Source organism: Debaryomyces fabryi, assembly GCF_001447935.2.
Source record: "Debaryomyces fabryi strain CBS 789 chromosome Unknown contig00027, whole genome shotgun sequence".
Classification (NCBI taxonomy): domain Eukaryota; kingdom Fungi; phylum Ascomycota; class Pichiomycetes; order Serinales; family Debaryomycetaceae; genus Debaryomyces; species Debaryomyces fabryi.
Window position 1 is genome coordinate 14,375 of NW_015385453.1, and position 19,237 is coordinate 33,611.

The 19,237-nt window shown below is 34.1% G+C and overlaps 11 protein-coding genes across 11 annotated transcripts; 6 read left to right on the top strand and 5 right to left on the bottom strand.

The window, feature by feature from the left end:
* Positions 1-297: 297 nt before the first annotated feature.
* CLB4 (B-type cyclin) lies at positions 298-1,728 on the top strand (the record flags this gene model as incomplete). The annotated part of the gene is made up of 1 exon (XM_015610620.1): positions 298-1,728. One exon carries the CDS (start codon positions 298-300, stop codon positions 1,726-1,728), a length of 1,431 nt encoding a protein of 476 aa, XP_015468523.1.
* A 431-nt stretch (positions 1,729-2,159) lies between these two features.
* Positions 2,160-2,927, top strand: MAM33 (Mam33p; the record flags this gene model as incomplete). The annotated part of the gene is made up of 1 exon (XM_015610621.1): positions 2,160-2,927. One exon carries the CDS (start codon positions 2,160-2,162, stop codon positions 2,925-2,927), a length of 768 nt encoding a protein of 255 aa, XP_015468524.1.
* Positions 2,928-3,281: 354 nt separating this feature from the next.
* Positions 3,282-3,599, top strand: RPP1B (ribosomal protein P1 beta; the record flags this gene model as incomplete). Its single annotated transcript, XM_015610622.1, has 1 exon — positions 3,282-3,599. The coding sequence occupies one exon, from the start codon at positions 3,282-3,284 to the stop codon at positions 3,597-3,599; it is 318 nt and encodes a 105-aa protein (XP_015468525.1).
* A 1,027-nt stretch (positions 3,600-4,626) lies between these two features.
* On the top strand, positions 4,627-5,418 carry AC631_01793 (uncharacterized protein; the record flags this gene model as incomplete). The annotated part of the gene is made up of 1 exon (XM_015610623.1): positions 4,627-5,418. The coding sequence occupies one exon, from the start codon at positions 4,627-4,629 to the stop codon at positions 5,416-5,418; it is 792 nt and encodes a 263-aa protein (XP_015468526.1).
* Positions 5,419-6,633: 1,215 nt separating this feature from the next.
* AC631_01794 (uncharacterized protein) lies at positions 6,634-8,631 on the top strand (the record flags this gene model as incomplete). Its single annotated transcript, XM_015610624.1, has 1 exon — positions 6,634-8,631. The coding sequence occupies one exon, from the start codon at positions 6,634-6,636 to the stop codon at positions 8,629-8,631; it is 1,998 nt and encodes a 665-aa protein (XP_015468527.1).
* A 330-nt stretch (positions 8,632-8,961) lies between these two features.
* AC631_01795 (uncharacterized protein) lies at positions 8,962-9,405 on the bottom strand (the record flags this gene model as incomplete). The annotated part of the gene is made up of 1 exon (XM_015610625.1): positions 8,962-9,405. One exon carries the CDS (start codon positions 9,403-9,405, stop codon positions 8,962-8,964), a length of 444 nt encoding a protein of 147 aa, XP_015468528.1.
* Positions 9,406-9,678: 273 nt separating this feature from the next.
* Positions 9,679-10,671, top strand: AC631_01796 (uncharacterized protein; the record flags this gene model as incomplete). The annotated part of the gene is made up of 1 exon (XM_015610626.1): positions 9,679-10,671. The coding sequence occupies one exon, from the start codon at positions 9,679-9,681 to the stop codon at positions 10,669-10,671; it is 993 nt and encodes a 330-aa protein (XP_015468529.1).
* A 70-nt stretch (positions 10,672-10,741) lies between these two features.
* Positions 10,742-11,833, bottom strand: AC631_01797 (uncharacterized protein; the record flags this gene model as incomplete). Its single annotated transcript, XM_015610627.1, has 1 exon — positions 10,742-11,833. The coding sequence occupies one exon, from the start codon at positions 11,831-11,833 to the stop codon at positions 10,742-10,744; it is 1,092 nt and encodes a 363-aa protein (XP_015468530.1).
* Positions 11,834-11,886: 53 nt separating this feature from the next.
* AC631_01798 (uncharacterized protein) lies at positions 11,887-12,633 on the bottom strand (the record flags this gene model as incomplete). The annotated part of the gene is made up of 1 exon (XM_015610628.1): positions 11,887-12,633. One exon carries the CDS (start codon positions 12,631-12,633, stop codon positions 11,887-11,889), a length of 747 nt encoding a protein of 248 aa, XP_015468531.1.
* A 1,616-nt stretch (positions 12,634-14,249) lies between these two features.
* UAP1 (UDP-N-acetylglucosamine diphosphorylase) lies at positions 14,250-15,689 on the bottom strand (the record flags this gene model as incomplete). Its single annotated transcript, XM_015610629.1, has 1 exon — positions 14,250-15,689. The coding sequence occupies one exon, from the start codon at positions 15,687-15,689 to the stop codon at positions 14,250-14,252; it is 1,440 nt and encodes a 479-aa protein (XP_015468532.1).
* A 349-nt stretch (positions 15,690-16,038) lies between these two features.
* ECM331 (Ecm331p) lies at positions 16,039-17,292 on the bottom strand (the record flags this gene model as incomplete). The annotated part of the gene is made up of 1 exon (XM_015610630.1): positions 16,039-17,292. One exon carries the CDS (start codon positions 17,290-17,292, stop codon positions 16,039-16,041), a length of 1,254 nt encoding a protein of 417 aa, XP_015468533.1.
* Between the last annotated feature and the right edge of the window lie 1,945 nt (positions 17,293-19,237).

Below are 19,237 nucleotides of genomic sequence, written 5' to 3' on the forward strand. Positions count from 1 at the left end.
ATCACTAATCAACCAAATATCCTTTTTTTTTGTTAGAACAATACTCTTGATTCAAGAAGCAAATTATCAATTAACAAACTTATCAGTTCCAACTTTGTTTATATCCGTATAAACATATTTCAATCGCTACAAAATACATTGAGGTTTGTTTAATTAATATTTGCTGTTTGTTTTCAATAGTTCCACTAACAACAACTAACATCAAAACAACAATAACAACAATAACAAAAAAAAAACATCTATTAGCATAAAAATTAACTGGTATTAATAATATATTACTATTGTCATTCGCTTAACATGAAATCTTTTAAACATCAAACCAAGTCTTTCGATGAAAACTCCCGGATTAAGTCAAAAAGTAACACCAGTGCAAAATTGATCTCCAAAAATTCAAATAATAGCAATACTAATAACATCACCTCGAGTATTGATAAGAGAGAAGCACTTGGTGATTTAACTCAGCTTAATGAAAATAGGAAAGTTGATTTGAATTTGAAAAATTCTCTTCAAAAAGTACACATTTATAAACAAAAACAGCAAAAAAGACCACATGAAGAATTAGGTACAAGACCCGAACTTGGCACAAACGAACATTATGATAACAGCCAGAACTCTGACGATGTACTCAAATTTCATTTTGATCGATTAGGGGGTAGTTCAGATGTGTCTAATCTTGAAGATATTGGATTTGAGTTTGCTAATCAAAACAGAATTGTAGAGCAATTTGACGACGACGAAGAAGAAATCGTTCAGGTAGACCCAAAGGCAGACGAAAAAGAAGAGGAAGACTACGATGAAGAAGAAGAAGAGGAAGAAGACGAAGAAGATTATAATAAGCCTATGGAACCAAAATGGAACAAAGCTATATTCAATGAATTACAATATGTCATGAAGAAATTCTCTAGAAACACGTTAGATGAAACTGACGAAGATACATTTGATGTTACTATGGTTGCAGAGTATGCACCAGAGATTTTTAACTACATGCATGAGCTTGAATATAGATTGGTTCCTGATCCAAATTATATGAGTAACCAAGACGAATTGAAATGGGAGATGAGAAGCGTCTTAATTGATTGGGTTGTCCAAGTTCACAATAGATTCAATTTGTTACCGGAAACATTATTCTTGACGGTAAATTACATTGATAGATTTTTAAGTAAACGTAAGGTTTCGTTATCGAGGTTTCAACTAGTTGGCGCTGTTGCATTATTCATTGCTGCAAAGTATGAAGAAATCAATTGTCCAACTGTTCAAGAAGTTGCATACATGGCTGATAATGCGTATACAGTAGATGAATTTTTAAAAGCAGAGAGATTCATGATTGATGTTTTGGAGTTTGATATGGGTTGGCCTGGACCAATGTCCTTTTTAAGAAGAACTAGTAAAGCTGACGATTATGATTATGAAACCAGGACCTTGGCTAAATACTTTTTAGAAATCACAATAATGGATTCAAGATTCGTCGCCTCTCAACCAAGTTGGTTAGCAGCTGGAGCTCATTACTTATCAAGAAAGTTACTTAACAGAGGACAATGGACAGAAGCTCATGTTTATTATTCTGGCTATACTGAATCTCAATTAAGACCATTAGCAGAAATCTTATTGCAAAATTGTCGTAATGCCGAATCTAACCATAAAGCCATCTTTGAAAAATACCAAGAACGTCGCTACAGAAGATCATCAGCATTTGTTCAGGAATACTTTGAAGCTCTTGAACTGTTATAAATCTGAGTATATAATAGAAGATTCATCTGTACATTACCGTTCACTAAAAACATTTCCTATTACATTTACTTTTTCTTCTCTACATATATTTTCAGCAACATGCTTAATTGTTTTATAATTCTAATCATTATCTAATATAAATCGTACTTAAGATTTGAAATTAAATATGGTAGAAAATTATTTATACCTACAAAACAACGCTACTCTAGTAAATTCAAACCACGTAATAGTTACAACAATTGATATTTAGTGTTTATCGTAACGGTTCTGGGATTGCAGAAAGCTGCTAAAATATATGATCACAGTAGTGTCTACACCAGATAGTTTTTAGCACATCGTTTGGACCGGTTCAGTTGAATACGGATAATTAAGAACACCCACTGATTCAATTATAAAGGGAACTAGATCAATCAATTAGTATGTCCTCAAGAATGCTTACTTCAACCTTGCGTCAATCTGCCCGTAGCATGGGTAAAAAAATCATTGCAAACAATTTAAGAATAGCACCACAATTAGCAAGATCATCACCAATTTTAATTAGCAAATTCAACTATTCAACAACCCCAGATAAGCAATTGAAGGAAGTTTTGAAACAAGAATTGAAGCTTTCCAACTCTATCCCAAATGAATTGGATCCTGTTTACCAAGAGTTTGCAAATAAAAGTGGATACAAAGTTATCGAAACTGAAGGTAATTCAAACATTCAATTAGTCAAAGAAGACGAAAGCGGTGAAACTATTAGAATCTTTTTTGACATCGATGAAGTTACTGATATTCCAGTCAGTGAACCTACTGCTGAAGAGATGGATATGGAAGAAGAAGTTGAATCTTTAGATTCCTTACTTTGCAATGTTAGAGTCTTGATTGAAAAGCCAAACAGCAACGATGGTTTATTATTGAACTTATTCTTACAAGCCTCCGAATCATCGTTTTTGATCGACTTTGTTAACTACCAAAACAATGTATCTTCTCTCTTAAACGATCAAATCTTATCCAAAAATGAATTTATCGATAAGTTCAAATACCAAGGTCCTAGATTTTCTGACTTGGATGAATCTGTTCAAACTGGATTCGAGACTTATTTACAATCGAAGGGAATTGATGATGAATTAGCAGAATTCATTATCTCGTTCAGTGAATTTAAAGAAGAGAAGGAATACAGAAATTGGTTAAGTGATCTCACCAAGTTTTTGAATTGATCTAATGAAAATCTAAAGGCTTTTTGACAAATTCAAAAGCCAGTCCCTATCAGTATGTTTTATATGCGTTTTACCTGTTAATAGTTTTAAAGTTGTCTATAGTTTATGTTCAAAATACGTTTTAAGTACCATCTAGGATATAGTAAGAATGTATATGTATACATTGTGACTGCTTCTCGTGATCATCGCATGAAAGCCCGTTTGAGACACAAAACTGATTAGTATGGGATCTGTCATTTTCGCACGGGTCACTTGACTGAGGTGAAAGTATCAACGAACACCAAAACTAATGAAAAATTTAATCGACGTTACATAGTATACTTAGGTACATTAAAGAAATATAAGAAATTAAAGATGTCTACTGAAGCTTCTGTCTCTTACGCTGCCTTAATCTTGGCCGATGCTGAAATCGAAATTACCTCCGACAAATTATTAGCTATTACCAAAGCTGCCGGTGCTTCTGTTGAAGATGTCTGGGCTGATGTCTACGCTAAGGCTTTAGAAGGTAAGGACTTAAAGGAATTATTATTCTCATTCGCTGCTGCTGCTCCTGCTGCTGCTTCTGCTGGCGGTGCCGCAGCTGCTGCTGGTGATGCTCCAGCTGCTGAAGAAGAAGCTGCTGAAGAAGCTGAAGAATCCGATGAAGACATGGGTATGGGTTTATTCGATTAGATTAATTCAATTAGCAAACATTAAAGAACTATTACAAAATTATTACTTCAAAAAAAGAAGAGAGAATAGGATATTTATTTCCATTAATCATAAATTTCCATTTTTGCATGATTTTATTTAATGAATTTGTGGTTTTTTATCTAGTCTTATAAATATTAAATTCACGGTTGTATCATATTGTATGCTAGATGTAGACAAGTTATAGAACCATTCTCGAAGTAGCCAAGAGAAGTGGTCAGAGCTTAATGTTCACAGAGGTGTTATATCAACACCAAGTGTAGCGCAAGTGAAAGTGTAGTTCGAATAGAATTAGTCATCTGACCCAAGCCCTTCCAAAGCTCTAGTCAATGCAGAGCAGTAAAAATTTACTAGCTGCTTGCAGCAAGCACAAACCCGTCCTAAATGCCTTGCTTAGAAGTACTACAACTGTTCCGTGGATACGGCAAAACCATTTTTACATACGAGACCTAAGTACAGATATGAATATATTACTCAGTTCGACTCATTCCTATCAGCATGCATACTTTTTTTGTCATAAGTATCACCGATCCATAACCGTTATAATATGACAAATTATACATACATTATTTGTAATCGCCTAAAACAGGTATACTTTATATTCTATGGAATAATGGAGATGATGAATCATCCAGTGCGGCTTTACTGAAAGTGTATACCGTTTAGTAATGACTGTGTTTAATAAGGTTTTGAAAGCATACGGGGTCTGGTTCAAAGGATACTTAAAACGTTTCTGTTCGGGCCTAGCGCAAATAAGGAGATTGCTTGCTAAGCGGATTAAAAATCGCGGAGTTATTTTCATTTTCGGATCGAACTTAAGCTCGTTATTTCCCTTAGTTCCGAGCCGTTATTCTCACCAATTTGTAATCGGATTGCAAAATTAAGATCGTTATTTCCGTTTAAGACCCGATGACTAATATCAAGTAAATCTATATAAATAACAATACTGTTGCATATTTGATACTGATACTTGGGACATGTGTTAACAAGGATACACAATAAATTAATAATGCCAATTCCAGATACGACTATGTCGTTTGCACAGACGTATATCTTTGCATCGACAGTAAGAAACAAATTGACTAAACAAGCATCTAACCCAAACTCTAGTTTGAGAGTATTGGTGACGCAAGCAAATATGTTAGACAACATAATGGACCATCTTGCTGAAGAAACCGACAAGAGAGTCACCAAGCACATGTCGTCTCAGGTCGAAAGCGACCAAAAGCATGTGAGCTTCCAATTGCCAGAAAGAAAGATACAACAAGGTGTTTCTACTAAAGTTACAGAATACGAAGTTGGATCAGACTCAGACTCAGACTCAGACTCCGATTCATATTCTGATGACGACGACGAAGATGAATCTGACAGCGATTCGGACTATTACTACTATTCAGATTCTGATGAAGAAGAAGAAATACAAATTCCATCTATACAGATTGCCAAAGTCCAATCATTTAAACAGTTACCATCTATGGATCTTTCACAATATACGATACAAGAAGAAGAGGAAGACGAATATGATGAAGGAGTTGAAGAAGACAGAGGAGATGAGGAAATCCCAGAGCTTTCTCGTAGTACGTCTTTGACAGACGACGAGAATTCATCCTTATCTGATGAAGAAGATCTGAACCAATCTAATTACACATTTGATGCTGATAGCAGTTATGTGTCATATCATGATAAGAAAAGTAAAGATGTATCAAAGCAGGATAATTTACTAATAACGAGGTCTACAGACCACTTTGAGGCTTCTCATAGGGAGAGCCCAAATACTTTCGCCATAGAAAATATTTTTTAATGACAAGTTATGCTTCTTATGATTACGATGCTTACGATTATGATATCAAGATTTTCATTTCTCATTTGTACATTTATGGATTTAATATTTAATAGAATAGAGACTGATATAAGTAAAATAAATTGTAGCAAAATGTAGAATATGAGTTCAGAAACCCGTATATTGCAGAGTTTCGGATTCAGACTTATGTATGAGGCTAGGTCGGGCATTGTACTCTATCCTACCCACCACCCTTGATGAATTTAGCAAAGTTTCTCTCGGCATCGGCCACAACTTACCTGATAAATTTATATAATAGTTTCACCACGGGGAGGAATTATCTACGCGCATCTATTACCTCTCTTGGAAGGAACGGCTAGTAAAATATCATTAGCCGACCTTTCTAACCACTAGTTGTTCCAAAATCTCTCCTTTAATACAAAATCATTATTCAAACTATTATCGTTTGATTGCCCCATGAAGGAAAACGGCTACAAAGTTCGTACATACTTTATTTTTAGAATGATTTCTATCATATATCTCTGGAAATAAATTCTGCACTTTTCTCCATCTTATGATTCTCTGATAAACTTAAGAACTTGAATTAAATTGAACCATGTATCTTTGCAATAATTTCTATATATAGTAGAGTGATTTTATTCAATAGAGGCTCAATTCGTTTTCAATGTAATAATCTTTGAACTCTTTGCTTAAACTAAGCAGAAGAAAATAACTTGAATTGATTTTAAAGAATAATTCCCAAATGTCCAGATATTGATTTAATTCTATATTCAAATCTTATTTTCGGGATTCAGTAGTGGAGATTTTAATACTGGAGAAGTATAGTTTTTGCAGCATTTCATAATATATATTATATTTAGATAGTTTCAATCAACCTTTCTCATATAAATACGCCTCCTTAGCTTAGTGGTAGAGCGTTGCACTTGTAATGCAAAGGTCGCTAGTTCAATTCTGGCAGGAGGCATATTTTTTTTGCATTACCAAATTATGATACATTTTTCCTTATAACCAGAAAGGAATATTGTTGTAAACCGTTTGATTTTTTTAAAGAGCTGGGTTTAAGCGTAGGCTATTCTAATACAGTTATTTAATGCTTTGATTTATGTTTACGAAGAGACTTGGTTAGTCCTTAATATTGTATATGCAGTACAATCCATCGAATAAAAACAACCACAAATCATTTCATAACAATATATATTAACAAGCTAATTAAGCATGCCAGGTATATTAAAATGGATGGTTCCATTGACCATTCTCACTTATGTGATCTATGTTATCAATTTTATCTGTCCACAGCAATCTTCAACGATTTTGGTTAACAATTTGACTTGTGAGAGCTATGCGTACATTAAGCCTTCTATTGATCCATATGTTAATACAGTAACAACTAAGCTGAGGGAAATTAGTTCAGCCCTTCATATTGACCACCTTTTACATCAAATTAGCAATAGAGCAAGTGAATTCAGTGCCACTTTAGAACCATGGTCTAGTCAAATAAGAGAGAAATCACATAGATTTGTACAAAGGTTTAATTTAGGTTTCACGCCATTGGTTTCATTAATGAAATCAACTATATTCGAAATCAATGTTAGAATTGCCCCTAAATTGAGAGTATGGGTTGATAAACTAAAAATCTATACTCAAGTTCGTTTTATAAGGTCTTGGGAATTCTTGCAATTCAATGCTCATATAATGTGGGCTAAATTGAGCTACAAAACGAATGATATTTTTTCAAACCAAATTAGACCATTTATAAGGGTTTACTTGGTGAAAATTGAAAACAGCTCTTCTTATTTGATTTTAAAGCATTATTTTCATGAATACAAATTGGATGTGATAGTTGATTGTATTTCTCGCAGTTACAAAGATCTAATGGATGTTAATAGTTTTCAAGAAAAGAGTGACTTTTTGAAAACCGAATTCAAAAACTTGATGCATTTCAAAACAGATAAAGTTCCTAAGGCAAATGATGAAGAGGTGGCTGAAGTTGTTAAGGATATTCTCGAAGAAATAACTAGCCCTGTTGTTCTGTCTACATCCATTTCGGAATCCATTGTGACTGATTCCACTATCACGTCCGCACAAGCTGATTCGTCAATTGATGAATCAGATAGTGATAGCGACGAACCAATCACTATTCTGCTAACTTCGACTAGGTATGTTACATTAAAAACTGAAACCAATGAGCCAAGCTTTGTTGACAATTCCATTGGTCGTAAAATCGAGGAAGAAATAAACTACTGGGAGAATAAAGTGAATAAGACCTTGAATTCGGCTTTGAAAAATTTGTCTAAAGATATGTCGAGCTCAGTAAACTCTAGCATTGAAAGAATTAAACCTAAATTATCTGACCAGTTTACCCAAATACAACAAACTAACTATAAGCATTATCAAGAGTTGAATAAAATGATTAATGCAATTGATAAGGATTCTGCTCAGATTCAAGAAGAAGATAGGATAATAGAGAGCTCTGATGATTCAAACCGTGAATATTTTTCAAGGCAAGACATGAGAGATAAAATAAGCGAGTCATTAACATACTGCGAGTCAGAAATAAATGATATTAAGGAGTCTATGAATAAGAATCACCATGAAATCTTACGCGACTACTTTAAAGAGATTCAGGAAACCATCGATGTATTGGAATCCTTTGCTGAATTGACAATTCAAGAATTTTCCAATAGGTTACATGCTTTAATCGCTATTTTAGAAAATGAACAAGAATTCGATGATGCAATTACATGGAAAGCATGGAAGAGATTCCATAAAATAAAGCAAGACATTTTTAATGCTAGAGATTTGCTTTTCAATCAAGCCAATGACTATCAGAATGATTTTTCTATAGATGTCATCCCCGTTGGTTTAGAAAATTGGAGTGCTTATATGAAAAACGTATATTTTCATGCGAACTTTTTAACTAATGATAACGAGGAATATTTGAAATTAGTAAGAGCCAAAGCTAATGTGGCATTTCAATTAAGAGAAGGTTTAATAGATAAGTTGGAAGAATCCAAAAAAACAGACTCACAAGATTTTGACCAGTCGTCAACCACTGAAGGATCAGCTACCCAAGCGACGGAGGACGAGCAAGCAGCTACTTTCAGTAGCGACGAGAATGCACTTGAAGAAGAGGAATCTGAAGGATCGCGTCTGGACTATGAGTCTGGCCATGATAGTGATGAAAGTGGTCCTGATTCTGAAGATCAAGATTAATTAGGTATAATATATAACATTACATCATAAAGTATTTATATTCATGATCTTATAGTGCACTTTTTTTAGTATATGTGATATACAATAATAATATATACTATAGGACATGAAAGTTCTCATTAGATACAACTTGCTTAACCTTCATATAAGGTTTTTGGGTTTCGGTAAATTTTATCTCTGTTCTTTAAGACTATGGATTTGAGTAGGATTAATTACGTAGCTCAGTTAATTAAAAAAAAATTAACTAAACTGAGCTATTTGAATCACACTTAAGCGTATATTATCATATATACATAGTTAAACAATTAAAGTCACAAATATAAATAGATATTAAGCCAATTTTGGAGCAATTTGACTAGTATAGAAATCTTGCACTCTAGCCCATTGTTGAGCAAAATGTTGATAAACATGATATTCAACAACTTCAAAAAATTCAAAAAATTTAATCACCAATGGGTAGACGTGGCTATAGTAAGAAGATTTCACAACTTCTAATTTATTATCAATTGCATATTGTTTGAATAAGCTATGAGAACGAACATGTTGATCGAAATAATTACCGGCAGTTTCGAAATATGGGTTGACAAAATGGACACCCTTGTTCAATCCATCACAAAAGCTGCTGTGATGGTGAGATAAAGGATGGAATACGGACTCAATTCCATGTTCTAATGGTGATTCGTCCAACTTACTGCATTTATAGGTCAACAAGTATACAGCATAAATAACCAAGAAACTTGAGATGTAACATTTAAGACGGCCAGCAAATGACATTATAATTTATTATTGATGGATTGATAACTATATTTTTAAACCAAGTTAATAAAAGAACTTAAATATTTTACGTAGCAATCGTCGAAGATTGACATTAAACTGATGGTTGGATTTTTAAAATTCGTTAAAATCTTCATGTGCGTAATACTTGTTATTGAATTACCGTATTAGGAAATATCATTTATTTACTGCAACATCTCAGAATAAGAAACTAGTTTTCTATGAAAGGATTAAAATACTCTTTGGTCATTTTTAAGAAGTCATAGGATTGGAATGACGGAAGTAAGTAAGGAGAATGTTTATTCTCTGAGAACAATAAATAAAAGAAAGTCTTATTCAATATTAAGTCCAGTGAATCAGAGAACAATCGATATCACTGCTAACAAGAATGAAAGAATCATTAGTGAATCAACAGGGCTAGTAAAATTTTCCCTTTCCCCTAATAAAGGTGAAGAAGAAAATATTAGTAATACTCCAACCAAATCGAAAGGTAAAACAGGGTTGCCTGTGTATGTCCCGATAAATGAAGCAATTATTGAGCAAAATGAATCGTCGCAAGAAGACTTGATGATTCAGTTTGCTTCCAAGCAGAGAAAGTTAATTGAATTAGAAAAACAAGTTGAAGTAACAAAATTTGAATTGGCTGAAATAGCTTCTAAAATTGAGAAAGATATTGAACAACCAAAGGAAGAAACAAATATGAGTAACTTTAACAATTTGAATAATTTGAAAAAGAGAGCATCAAACATATTCCTGATCAACCAGGGAAATGTTAACAATAAAACACACCACAATTTCAATTCTTCCAAATCCCCAGGCACCATTTCCCCTGTTAAAAAAACCAAATCCATAAATAATTTTAGCAACTACTTCACCAAAGTTCAAGATCAAATAAGTCAGACCCAATTAAATGCACCAGTGCTAAAGAGCTTTGTTAAAGATGTCAGAAGTAGAATTGAAATTAATGATAATGAAAAACTTAAAACATTTTTGGCTACACAACAGAATGAATTTGATGAATTCACATCTAAAACCTCTAAGTTTGTTAATGGATTATTTAATAACCGATCTTCCAAAGAAGATACGGATAAAGAAGAAATGGCAAACAGTTCATTTAACTTCGAGGCAATGGAAGATTTCAATAATAGAAGTATCTTAGATGCTAATGTTTCTCTAAGCGAGGAAGAAAATATCACATTCGAAGAAGGTATGGTGGATATAGACGATTACAATAGTAGCTTTGAAGAAGAAACCGCAAATAAATAGATAATATATCATAATACATTGCATTTACATTCTATTCAATTACGTAAATCTAAGTAAAGTTTATAAGACATTAATTGTCTTCATCTAACCAGCCCTTAGCTTTCTCAACTGCTTTCTCCCACCTCTTCCAATTCTTTCTTCTATCTGTATCAGGTAATTTCGCTTTGAAATTATTCTTTTCATCATCATTTCCGTTAATCTTTTCATAAATATCATCGAAATCTTTCCAAACTCTTTCTTCTTCATCTTCAAATGATAAACCAGCTGCAATCGCTGCACCCAATGCGGTACATTCAGATATAGTTGCCCTTTTCACTGTCACGCAAGGTCCTAAAATGTCCGCTTGAATTTGTAACACTTCATCAGCCTTTGACATACCACCATCAACAGATAATGCAGATAATGGCTTTTTCTCATTTTGCTTATTTAAGGCTTCTTCCAAAAAGTCTTCACTTGCTCCGGCATCATTAGCCATGGCCCTTAAAATAGCTCTAACTTGGTAACAAACACCTTCTAACGCGGCCCTTGCTATATGTGAAGAAGAGGTATACTGTGTCATACCAAAAATAGAACCTCTAGCACCAGCATCCCAGTATGGAGCGTATAAACCTGAAAAAGCTGGAATGAATACAACTCCACCGGCATTATCAACCTGAGAGGCTAATGGACCAACATCTTTGGCGTGTTCTATCAACTTTAAGTTATCTCTCAACCATTGAATAATTGAACCTGCAACGGCAATTGAACCTTCTAATGCATAATGCGGATTGGCGTCTTCACCCTTCAAGTTAGGGAACCAAAATCCTATAGTTGTTAATGTACCATGCTCAGAAATTAATTTACGATTACCAGTATTATACAACAAGAAACAACCAGTACCATAGGTACATTTGGCTGAACCAGGTTTAAATGCTAATTGACCTACTAAAGAGGCCGACTGGTCACCAAGACACCCACAAATTGGGGTACCAGTAATAGTTTTCAATATTTCATATGCCTCTGGAGTGATTTTGTTGTGAAATCCTAAGTTAGACAAGTTTGGCGCCGCGAATGATCCATAAAATTCTGAACTAGATACAATCTTTGGTAAGGCTACTCTTGTAGGGTCAATACCCCAAAAATCTAATAAATCATCATCGTAATCACGAGTGCCTAAGTCCATAAAATAGGTTCTAGATGCATTGGTAACATCGGACACAAAAGACCTTTCCTTTGTCAATGGTAAATCAACCACGTATCAACAGTACCAAACATTAAGTTACCATCACCTTTCTCGTACTCTTCCTTTATAGTATCGTCATTATCAATTAACCAACGCAATTTGGCGGCCGAGAAATATGTAGATAATGGTAACCCTGTCTTTTGTTTCAATTCTTCTTTTCTTTCTTCATCAATTGTCTTTTCCAAGTGCAGAACAATCTCAGCAGTTCTGGTATCGGTCCATGTAATACCATTACTCAAAGGTTTACCGGTCTTACGTGACCACACAATAGTAGTCTCTCTCATGTTAGCAATACCAATAGCCTTGACCTTGTACTTGATTTTCAACTCTGGGTTTTGATTGATTTTTCTCAAAGTAATCAAACAGGCCACCAAACACTGAACTGCATTAGCCAATATATGAACTGGCATACATTCAACCCATCCCGGTTGTGGGAATCTCAACGTAGGACCAACACTTGCAGCATTATTTTCAATCTCAATATCATCTGTAATGGAGATAGCAATACCTTCAGCAGTGAAAATAGGCTGATTATGTCTCATAAGAGACGATCTTCTTCTAAATTGCTCTTTATTCTCGGATTCCGCTGGAGCCTCAGAGGCGGTGGTGGAATATTCGATTTGATGTTTGGCAACTTCAACACCCTGTTGACTAAACAAAATAGCTCTTGCTGAAGTTGTACCTATATCAATCGTGGCAACAAGTGGCTGCGACGGAGCATTACTTTGACGACGTGGCATGTTATTTTCTTATTATGGGGTATCTTTCAATGAATATATTTTTCTTTTCTATAAATTCGACAATCTATATTTGAATTTTTCTAGGGCGATTCGCAGGAATGATATGGGGAAACTTTCCGTTCTTGATACCGAGCTGAAAATGGAATTTTTTTTATCGAGTAAGCCTAACTAAACTTACAACAGCCTTCTTGCTTCAAAATATGAATAATATCCTAATCCTATACTGGGATTATGAATCTTTTATAATTTTTCACTAATTTGGCAAAATAATTTCGACGTTATTTCTATTGGCTATGAAAAACTTCGGGTGTCCTGGTGGGGGCTATGTGCGGGTAATTTCAGATTCTGAGTGATAAAGTTGCAGCACCACGGTATAGACCCATAGTTCAATGAATCTAGTTTAGCTAGACCAATAAATCTCAATATATTTACGTTCTCGCTTAACATTTAAATTTAAATTATGTATCGAGAGATGGTCTTTGAACCCTCACATCACCTTGAGAGATAGTAAAACGATGAGGGCAAGAACGAAGCAGTGCACATATTCGTGGTTACTTGCTGTTTGACGTAATAATGCGAAAAGAATTTCATTCGCAGCAATGTATCTATGGTGTTAATAGATGGCCTAGGATAGCCCGGAATTACGTTCTGGACAATGAGGTCTGGAAACAGAGTCTTAATCGTTTTATAATTTGTCTCATGAGACTATTCGTTGATAAACCACGTCTATGAGAGCAAAAAAAGGGACAGTCCCAGATTCCGGGGATGTACACGTATGAAAACTTATGACGAGATTGATTGTTCTAAACAAGTTAATGGGTATACCAAGGAATTGGAGACATGGTGCATTATTTATACTGAAGCTTGAGAAATGCAACTTTTGGTATAAGAGAGCCAGTACCTGATTGGGGTATGCTGATAAGAAGAACAGAGGTTTCATAATTTTGGATACGAGTAAAGTAATTTTTTCAAACTATTACGATGATCGAATTTGGCAATCGCCAAGAACAATACAAGAAGTATCAATAATTAATAAACCTGTAACTTGGATATATGCCAGTAAATTAGAAGTTAACACACACGCAGATATTGTGAGAGTTGAAATAGGAAACTGAAAAATCTGTAACTGCGCGAGTAGGGAAATTTGGTTGACGACTGCAAAATGTACATAGTGATTGAATATAAATAAGATGAAATGTATTAAATAAAGGAGTTGGGTGTCGAAAATGAACTGGTCTCTTTAATTGCAACAAATTAAAAACATAATGCAATATTTGAAGATATTCATGCTGCTCTTGATTCTTTTCACGTTCGTTGAGCCAATGATTCTTAAAAACCGCATGATACGCACTCCTAAACGGGAATTTATTAGAAGTAATGGTAATGGACCTATCAGATTTGGAAAGAGGCAGAATAATTGTAAACCTAAGAGCTCAACCAAGATGGTTTCATCAACCTCATCAGATTGGAGTGATCAATTTACTCAGAATCCGAGTCATGAAACAACTACATGATTGTTAAACCATTTGATGATTCATCATTTATAAAAAACCTATATAATTTTATAGTTAATATTTCAAATAAATATTTTACGGTGACAGAAACACACAGTAACTCTATACTTCATCACCATCTTTATAATGCTTGCCTTTAACAAATTCTAATCCTTCCCCTTCATAACTAGTTAAGCCGCTCACTTCAACTAATCCGCCATCAACCACACCTCCATTTTCAATGACCCATTTAGTTCCTAACTTGAGGTATGCTTCTCTACAAGTGGTTGGTGTATCATTTTTAGCTCCATCGGCATTTTTCAATGGAGAGAACTCGCTCGACCTATCGACCTCTAAACAACCAAATTTCGATAATTCGACAGATGGGAAAACATCAAAAATGAATTGTTCTAACTTAATACCGTTTGGTTCAGTTGGTTTGACAAACTCCCCATTTTCGTTTAAAGAAGGAATTTTCTTCTTAGCAATATGAAATGGCAAAAATTCTTGAGATGAAATCCATTTTGGGATCATTCTCTTCAATAAATCAACAGAGTAATAATGATTTACAATATTAGCAGCTCTCAAGAATAATTTCAGTGAATCATTTGGTTCAGTCTTATTAGCCAATTCCGAAGATATTTCTGAATATTCAATAACGCATGGCTTATTATTATCCTTGTCAAGAACAATTAGACCAACACTTTCGTTAGCGTCTCTCTTTCTAACAACTTTTGTAGCTAACTCGAATTTTCTATCGATTACAAAACCTAAGAAAGTTGGGTCAGCAACCTTAACAAGTGAATTATCAACACAATACATATGAATATGCTTAATTCCCTTCCTTTCAAAGTCTTCCAAGATACCATTTGTTGCAATAGCTTTGTAGAGACCTCCATTTCCATCTGGAGATTCGCAGTACTCATTTTTGGAGTTCAATAATATCTTTGATCCGTCCAAATTAAAGCATGGCAAAGTTCCTTGGTTGAAGAATAATATTTGGCTCTTATTCAATCCAAACCAATTATTCTGCTGAAAGAATTTTTCTGTTGGTGATCTGGTTGGACCACTAGTCATAATATACCAATATAAGGTAGGATTAGAACCAGGGAAATCGGCCTTAGCCAATGACTGGACCTTCAAGATCTTCTCTGCTTGAATTTGAAACAATGAACGCCCAGAAGGCAAATTAACGTTGTAACAGCCTTTTGGGTCTGAGGAACCCAACCTCGTTCCTTGACCTCCTGCCATCAAAAGAACACCAACCTCGTTGTTTGCAATAGCCTTTAAGCCTAAGTTTGACCATTGATCTTTAAGATCCTTCTCGGCTTCTAAAGTAGATGCACAACATTCTTGTGGTAATTGCGTATAGTTTTTAGATGACACGTTGGAGGAAGAAAATTTAATGGCATCTTGAACTGTAGACACCAATTCTGAAGGATCAGCAATTTTCGATAATTGGCTTTCAAATGAGGACTGTTCATCTTTAGATAAAGACTCGAAATACTTTAATAGATGTTCTTGGCCTGCTTTCTTAAATGATTCAATAATTGATTCAGACATGATCACAACGAAATTTCTTTTTTATACTAGATTAATTTGAAAAGCTAATTAAATAAAAAAACCCCTTTATTTATTAGACTGCTAACAAGACTTTTTCACGTTTTATATAACAATTAGCCTTGAAACTTGAAATTCAATATCACGAATAACTCACAGCAGTACTGAAAAAATTCCGCACCAAAAAAGCTTCTATTTATGTTTCTATAAATATGAATTAGGAAATATTATCTTATCAATAAAAATATAGCTCAATATGAAAAATACAAATTACAATTTATTAACTTATGAATTATCAATTTATTAGTTTATATAGGTACCATTAAAGGGTATAATAATTTATTTGTATAGACTAGACAAATAAAGCAAAAACAGCACCAATAGCAATAGTCAAGATGAAGGTGCTATTAATCAAAACATTAGCGTTCGAGGATTTAGTGGAAGAAGAACTTGAGCTTGAACTTGAGCCAGAACTTGAACTATCGGTAGATGAAGAAGAAGAAGAAGAGGTAGAAGAAGATCCCTTCTTAGAACTGGATGACTTCTTCTTCTTTGGAGCAGAACATTTAGGACTCTTACCACCCTTAACAACCTTCTTAAGCTTCTTCTTAAATGCAGAACAGTCGAATTCGTCAGACTTAGTTTCAAAGGTGAAAGTACCATCGACCTCCTTCAATTTAGGTAAAGTGAAGTTAGCGATATTTCCTTCAATATTAACGGCACCTTCAACGGTTTGTAATTTAGAGAAAGAATCTTCCATGTCTTCTAATTCTGTGTTGTTGAACATTCTGAATTCACCACCAATAGTAGTTAACTTATCAACAGAGATATCAGTTAAATCGTTGTTAGCGAAAATTTGTAAAGAACCGCCAACTTCTTTCAACTTTTTGAATTCAACAGATTCAAAAGTGTTGTAAGCAAGATTAAAGGTACCATTAACCTTAGTTAAGTTACTAGCAGAGAAGTCGGCAACATCTTGAATAGTCAAGTTAGAGGCCCAAATTAATTGGTCCAATTTAACTTCACATTCATCACTGTTGAAACTCAAAACCAAAGTGTCCTTAACGGATTGTAATGAAGACAAATCAATCGATGAGATATTCTTGTTGTTATCCACATCTAATGAGCCAACAGTTTCATAATTAGTTAAACCTTCTAATGAAGATAAAGCAGTGTCAGAAATTTTAATAGAACCAGCATCAGAAATACCCTTGTTCAAGTTCAATATAGCAAATGATGGTAAAGAAATTAATGATAATTCCTCGGCCTTGCTCAATGAAGTTAAATCAAGAGAATGTAATTGGGTGTACGCTTGGACAGTCAAAGAACCGCTGATTTCGCTCAACTGGTTAAGGTTGACATCAGTAACAGAAGAAGAGTTAAACAACTTTAAGTCACCTTTGATTACTTCAACACTGCTGAAGTCAAGACTAGTAATTTCATCACCTGTGATTTCAATTTTACCATCTAAAGTTGGACATGAATTCAACTGTGAAGCAGCACTAGCTGCAGTAATAGTAGTTGAGAATGAACAAGAGTCCTTGGCTTGAACACCAGACAAGCTAAGGCAAGTAGCTAAAGTAAATAATACTGTTTTGAATTGCATTGTACCTTCACACCAAATGTTTAAACGAACGTAGTAGCTTGATGCAGTTAAAAAAGCAATATATTAAATTTAGTTGAAAAGAAAAACCAGCAATAGTTCTATCAATTCAAATTTATTTGACACTTCCGGATTCTTCAATAATTTATAAAAAAACAAATTGGTATAGCGCTTACACTTCGATAATGTATACACAAAGGAATGGATGAAATTGTATGTACGAATACCACAGGTTCTTAATACTCACAATATCTACGTGAAAATTTTTACCGATAGGGTATCAAAATAGGACTTAAATACAGAGCTCAAACTATTTGACAAGGTATGCATATTCTCGAACAATTATAGGTACGTGGAGTATACAATCTAGAGGTGGTGTTGACTCAACAATCCGGTATGTTTGTTTATTTTTGTTAGCATATTAGCGCATCCTCGCGTAACTTTACCTCGAGAACCTTGCAAATTTTTCACAAGCGCGTTTTCGGCGACCTGACGCAAGTATCGGCATGGAAGGGGGTATCTCCTGCTTATGTTACTAACGACATAATTTGAATATGACATAAAGTAGTAATCACTTTGCTTCTGTAGCTTGATTTTTACCTCTATATTTTAATAGTTATGTAGAAAAAGTATACTTTAGAAATAAAACCGGTAATAGAGCTACAAATTCGGCTCGAAGATGGCGCAGTTGTGGAACAATTCTGCTTTAGAGCTTCTGATTTGAGATTTTTCGCTATCCAATGTAGCAACTCGTTTATGAGCCTTTGCTCCCCGAAAATAAGGGGGCAGTGATGAGAAGTTTGTCTATATGAACAAAGGCGCCACACGATATATTACTCGGGGCGCGGCTAAGAATCGTGCGACACAATGTGAGATTTTAATGTTCGATACTGATAGCATAATAAATGTGAAAATGGCAAGCAAAGCATTAGTGCAAATATTTAAGGATCAAGAATAAGAATTTTGAGCCATTTTCATGTTGGCTTATGAAAAAACACCCCAGAAGTTAACTTTTACTGATATGGTAGTTTTCAAATGTTAGTAAATAAATATCATCTCTTTGAAAATGGCTACAAGAATTTTTTTGATTTGATTATTGATAACCTTTTCATCTCAGTATTTTGCTCTAGAGTAGTGCAGAAGTGTGTAACGTCGCGCGAGGCTGTTGTGTTCTACTTTATCTGTCCAACGTATTTTTTTGCATCTATCAAATAAATTACATTTAATCGAGATTTAACGTCGATGTGTCTTTTCATTCTTTCAGTAGATATATCAATTAGAGTACTTCATGAATTCAAAACTTTTTGCTAAAGTAGTATACCATTATACAGTGGATGAGTCTTAAATTTAACATAAATTTGTAGTAATTAAGTATTAAATTGTGTTTTTTTGTAAATTTCTCATTTGTTGCGATTCTACAAAGTTTTCAAAATTATGTTGAAAATACAAGGAATACCAATAATCTTCATTTTCACATTTAAATTGCTGTTTAGACCAGTATATATTGATTTGATTACCTGTTATATGCTCAAGAAACTATCATCGCTTAGTTATTTGCAACATTTGAGTCTTCAAAACCTAAGCATCCTGCATATAAATGATTTTCAGATTTCTTACCACATTCGTATTAAAGGTAAATAAACAACTAATTTTCAAATGTAGTAAATGAAAACAAAGATCGATTGTATGATCATCATTAGAAGTATAGATACTCAATCAACATCTCATCTTTATCATGTATACTTACAGTTACAAGACTGAAGGGTCACAAGGAATAGTGAACGATATGACTTCTTCGTCAGGAAATGATATTTTTAAACATGAAAATGGTATGTACAATAAGGCGGTTTTAAATGGTTCAGTTAACATTCGTGACAGCCTTGATAACTGAATCCTAAAACTGGGAACAAGATTATTAACATCAATATAGAATCTGTTGATTTGTTAT